Source organism: Epinephelus moara, chromosome 19 (genome assembly GCF_006386435.1).
Source record: "Epinephelus moara isolate mb chromosome 19, YSFRI_EMoa_1.0, whole genome shotgun sequence".
NCBI classification, from domain to species: domain Eukaryota; kingdom Metazoa; phylum Chordata; class Actinopteri; order Perciformes; family Serranidae; genus Epinephelus; species Epinephelus moara.
In genome coordinates, this window is record NC_065524.1 from 36,873,409 (window position 1) to 36,875,408 (window position 2,000).

The window sequence follows — 2,000 nt, forward strand, 5'->3', positions numbered from 1 at the left end:
TCTGACGCTGCTGCTCTCTTCTGCCATGGCAAATTGAGTAAACTCTCATTACGCCTTCACGCGGCGCATTTAAGGGCGAGGAGAGGGGCTCATTTGATTGGTGTGATGTGTGTAAAACCCACTCCACGCCTTCTCTCCTCCCACTTTCCGACTTGCGCAGGTAGGTGGGACGGAGGTGGGAAAGAGGAGTAGCTGCGCCAGCGTGCACGGTGTGCCAAACTTGCAAAATCCTGGCCACACCCAGTTGGCGAAGCGCAGGTGCGCCTCCACATCGCCCGGTCTGCGAAACTAGAGCCCCAAGAATTAAAAAGGGAATCCAACCCAGTATGAGCAAGGTGTACCTAATAAAGTGGCCAGTGAGTGTATGTAATCATATCTGCTGTATTTAATTATTTTTCAGTCATTAGGGGACGGCACGACGAGCTGCACACAACATTCTCATAGCATCACCTGATTTTGTCACCAGGCAGTGAAGACAAGTCACGGTGACAAAAAACAAGACTTTCCTCTCTGATCAGAGAAAATTTTACACCACTTAAAAAGATTTCTCAGCCTCCTAATTGAAGCTGATTCTTCTGAAAGACCATAGAAGTAGCATAACATGTCGTCAACATTTAAATACTGAAACTTAATTTGCACATGAAAGCAGCAGCGTTTTCTGCATAATGGCAGAACGGCAGCAGTGGCAGGAGGGGGACCAGAAACCTACAAGTGTGTTTAAGCACAATAGTTCCCCGTGGAGCGTGTGTGGATTACACCAATAAAAACAGACTATTATCATCGCTGCTCATAAGCAAAACACTGATTCCTCCCTGATGACTCCAACACAAAACACTGGAAAAAAGAAATGCATGAAAACATTAAACAAGTGAGTGTGGGTTATTACTGAGAGGAGAATAGATCCTGTGTGTGTGTGTGTGTGTGTGTGTGTGTGTGTGTATGGGAGGGGTCAGGAGTAAATATGAAATGATGCGGCATCTGTTGAGACTTTAAGTGATATATCACTCCATTCCACTTCGTTTAGCATCACTTCGTCTGAGTTAATTGGTTCATGAGGAGCACTAATTAAGGGGGATGGCCTTGTTTATCGTCACGGCGACGCTCGTTAAGCGGAGATATCTTTTTCTTTTTTTCTGTTTTTTTCTTCCAGGACTGGTGACATTAACCCACCCTTCACAACAGTGGGTGGGTGGGGGTGATGCGTCAGTGTATATTTGCTTCAGTCTTGGATGTGGCAGCTGCATCAAACAACTCATGTGCAGCAGAGTGAAGCACACACACACACACACACACACACAGAGCGTAACAACACTCCACATGTGCTGTGTAACACGCTGATAACACACGCACACACAGGACCATACGTGAGATGGTAATGTGTCCTACCTCTCTGCGTCGTGACGCCCAGCAGGTCTGTTTGACTTTCCAAACCACGGCGGCAACCAGCAGCAGAGACAGGAAACAGCTGGAGAGAGGACAGGGACACAGGGTGAGTCCAGCAATCAATCAAGAAATCAATGAGTCCAAAAGTATGCAAAAAACATTCAAGTCAAGCAGAGTGAGATGGTTCATCCACCTGACACAGTGATTAACCTGTCTGGCTTTTCTACATAATAACTCCATCTGCCTCCCAGCTGGGATCAAGTCAACGCCCACTAAAGCAGAGAAAACAAGTGAAAGTGATGGGAAGTGATTTGCTTGAAAGATCTGGAGGCACACAAGATTACTCTGATAAAGAGAATAAAGCGGCAGTAGCTCAGTCCATAGGGACTTGGGTTGGGAACCGGGGGGTCGCCTGTTCGAGTCCCCGTCCGGACCAAATATGGAGCGTGGACTGGTAGCTGGAGAGGTGCCAGTTCACCTCCTGGGCACTGCCGGGGTGCCCTTGAGCAAGGCACCAAACCCCCCAACTGCTTGGGGCGCCTCACCAAGGGCAGCCCCCTCACTCTGACATCTCTCCACTTAGTGCATGTATAGGTCCTGTTTGTGCATGTGTGTGT

At 48.0% G+C, this 2,000-nt stretch overlaps 1 protein-coding gene across 1 annotated transcript in view; it reads right to left on the reverse strand.

Moving 5' to 3' along the window:
- Positions 1 to 2,000, reverse strand: part of atrnl1a (attractin-like 1a) — a 428,607-nt gene that overhangs the window by 166,728 nt on the left and 259,879 nt on the right. Inside the window, exon 27 of the mRNA XM_050071268.1 lies at positions 1,387 to 1,465. Within this exon, the coding sequence (XP_049927225.1) occupies positions 1,387 to 1,465 (79 nt within the window). The remainder of the gene's footprint in view (positions 1 to 1,386; positions 1,466 to 2,000) is intronic.